This window comes from Sander vitreus, unplaced genomic scaffold, assembly GCF_031162955.1.
Source record: "Sander vitreus isolate 19-12246 unplaced genomic scaffold, sanVit1 ctg495_0, whole genome shotgun sequence".
In the NCBI taxonomy this organism is placed as follows: Eukaryota; Metazoa; Chordata; class Actinopteri; order Perciformes; family Percidae; genus Sander; species Sander vitreus.
This window is the reverse complement of record NW_027595598.1, coordinates 10,001-12,500: the sequence shown is the minus strand read 5'-3', so window position 1 is coordinate 12,500 and position 2,500 is coordinate 10,001. Positions and strand designations below refer to the sequence as shown.

Below are 2,500 nucleotides of genomic sequence, written 5' to 3'. Positions count from 1 at the left end.
AGGGTTTTTTCCGCCTCTCTTATTTCGTGGCCTCGGGCTACAGAAAGTTCCTGAAATTTGGAGAAAGTGAATCTTTGCCACGTCTGATGCATTCCTGAGAGAGAGAGAGAGAGAGAGAGACACAGGGAGAGAGAGAGAGAGAGAGAGAGAGAGAGACAGAGAGAGAGAGAGAGAGAGAGAGAGAGAGAGAGAGAGAGAGAGAGAGAGAGAGAGAGAGAGAGAGAGAGAGAGAGAGAGAGAGAGAGACAGGGAGAGACAGAGAGAGAGAGACACAGGGAGAGAGAGAGAGAGAGAGAGAGAGAGAGAGAGCAGAAAGAAGACCACAGAGAAGGAGAGACAGAGAGAGAGACAGAGAAGCAGAGAGAGACACACGAGGACAGAGAGACAGAGAGAGAGAGAGAGAGAGAGAGAGAGACACAGAGAGACAGAGAGAGAGAGAGAGACAGACAGAGAGAGAGAGAGACAGAGAGAGAGAGAGAGAGAGACACAGAGAGAGAGAGAGACAGAGAGACAGGGAGAGAGAGAGAGAGAAAGAGCGAGATACTTTTCTACTTATTTTCATTATTTTTATATGTATGTATTTCATTTCATATATTATTTGTTATCTAAGCACATAGAATAAAACAATATATAATAATATATTCATAGCGATTTATGTTTTCAAAATACTTTATATTATGATTTTGTTTTTTAAGTCAACAATATAAATAATAAAAAATAAAAAATATAAATATATAAAAAATATATATTTTTTAATAGAAATAAATAAATATAAATAAATATTGTAAATAAAATGTAAAAAAGCAGGTTAAATTGAGTACAATTGTTTGATTTTTAAACTTTTATTTTAACGTTTCAGCCGCTAATAACGGTGTCTGACGTCACCAGCCGCGCGCCTCTCCTCTGCGGCTTGTTGCCATAGTAACGCGACAACACGGCAGCCGCTGAAAGGAGACCGCACATTAATAAGGCCTACTTACCGGTATATTTATACATTTATCCCGCTTTAAACATTCAAATGTTGGTTTAAATCTGTTCATGTAAAGTCTGTGGGTTAAACCCGGGTTATCTTGTGTGTTCTAACCCGAGTTAAAAGAGTCCAGTGAGAGAGATGAAGAAAACGAAGTACTTCACCCCCGCGGAGGTGGCCGAACACAACACCGCGGCCGACCTGTGGGTCTCGTTCCTGGGCAAAGTGTGCGACCTGACCCCGCTCATGGAGCAACACAAAGGTGGGTCCCAAACCTGCTTCAAGATAACTCATTTTATAAAGAAACGGCAGGACTGGCGTGTTTATAATGTACGTTATTTTCATCAGAGACGGCCGTCTCACATATGGTGCCCGAGGTAAGATATCGGCTGGTTTTGTCTTTTGTTTTTTTTTCGTTTTCAGACCTTTTTTCGTAGTTTTTTTACCCTTTTTTTTGACGTTTGCATTAAGTACTTTATTGTAAACACAGAGACACACAGAGACACACACACACACACACACACACACACACACACAGACACACACACACACACACACACAGACACACACACACACACACACAGAGACACAGACAGACACACACACACACACACACAGATACACACACACACACACAAAGAGACACACAGACAGGACACACACACACACACACACACACACACACACACACACACACACACACACACACACACACACACACACACACACACACACACAGACAGACACACACACACACAGATACACACACACACACACACAAAGAGACACACAGACAGACAGACACACACACACAAAGAGACACACAGACAGACACACACACACACACACACACACACACACACACACACAGACACACACACAAGAGACACACAGACAGACAGACACACACACACAGACACTAGACGGACACACACACACACAGAGACACACACACACACACATACACACACACACACAGAGACACACACACACACACACACACACACACACACACACAGAGACACACACACACACACACACACACACACACATAGACACACACATTAAAGAGACATACAGACAGACAGACACACACACACACACACACAGAGACACACAGACGGGATACACACACACACACATACAGATACACACACACACACAGAGACACACACAAAGAGACAGACAGACACACAAACAGACACACACACACAAGAGACATGACAGACAGACACACACAGCCACACACAGAGACACACACACACACACACACACACACACAGAGACACACAGACAGACACACACACACACACACACACACACACACACACAGTGTTTTTGGCCCTGAGATGTTCCCACTTGCTCATTTGAACGTTTTGAGGTTGATTAGATGAGGTTATGTATCTCCAGCGTGCGGCTTGTTTCCCTGCAGGCGACGCTCTGCTGTTACCCATCATGGAGTGCGCAGGAAAGGACATCAGCTGCTGGTTCGACCCCACAACCAAAGACGTGAGCACCCAACAACCCAAC

The 2,500-nt window shown here is 44.0% G+C and overlaps 1 protein-coding gene across 1 annotated transcript in view; it reads left to right on the top strand.

Moving 5' to 3' along the window:
• The first annotated feature begins 1,111 nt into the window (after nucleotides 1–1,111).
• Nucleotides 1,112–2,500, top strand: part of cyb5d1 (cytochrome b5 domain containing 1) — a 4,296-nt gene continuing 2,907 nt past the window's right edge. The window contains exons 1-2 of the mRNA XM_078245387.1: nucleotides 1,112–1,232; nucleotides 2,403–2,479. Coding sequence (XP_078101513.1) covers nucleotides 1,112–1,232; nucleotides 2,403–2,479 — 198 coding nt within the window. The remainder of the gene's footprint in view (nucleotides 1,233–2,402; nucleotides 2,480–2,500) is intronic.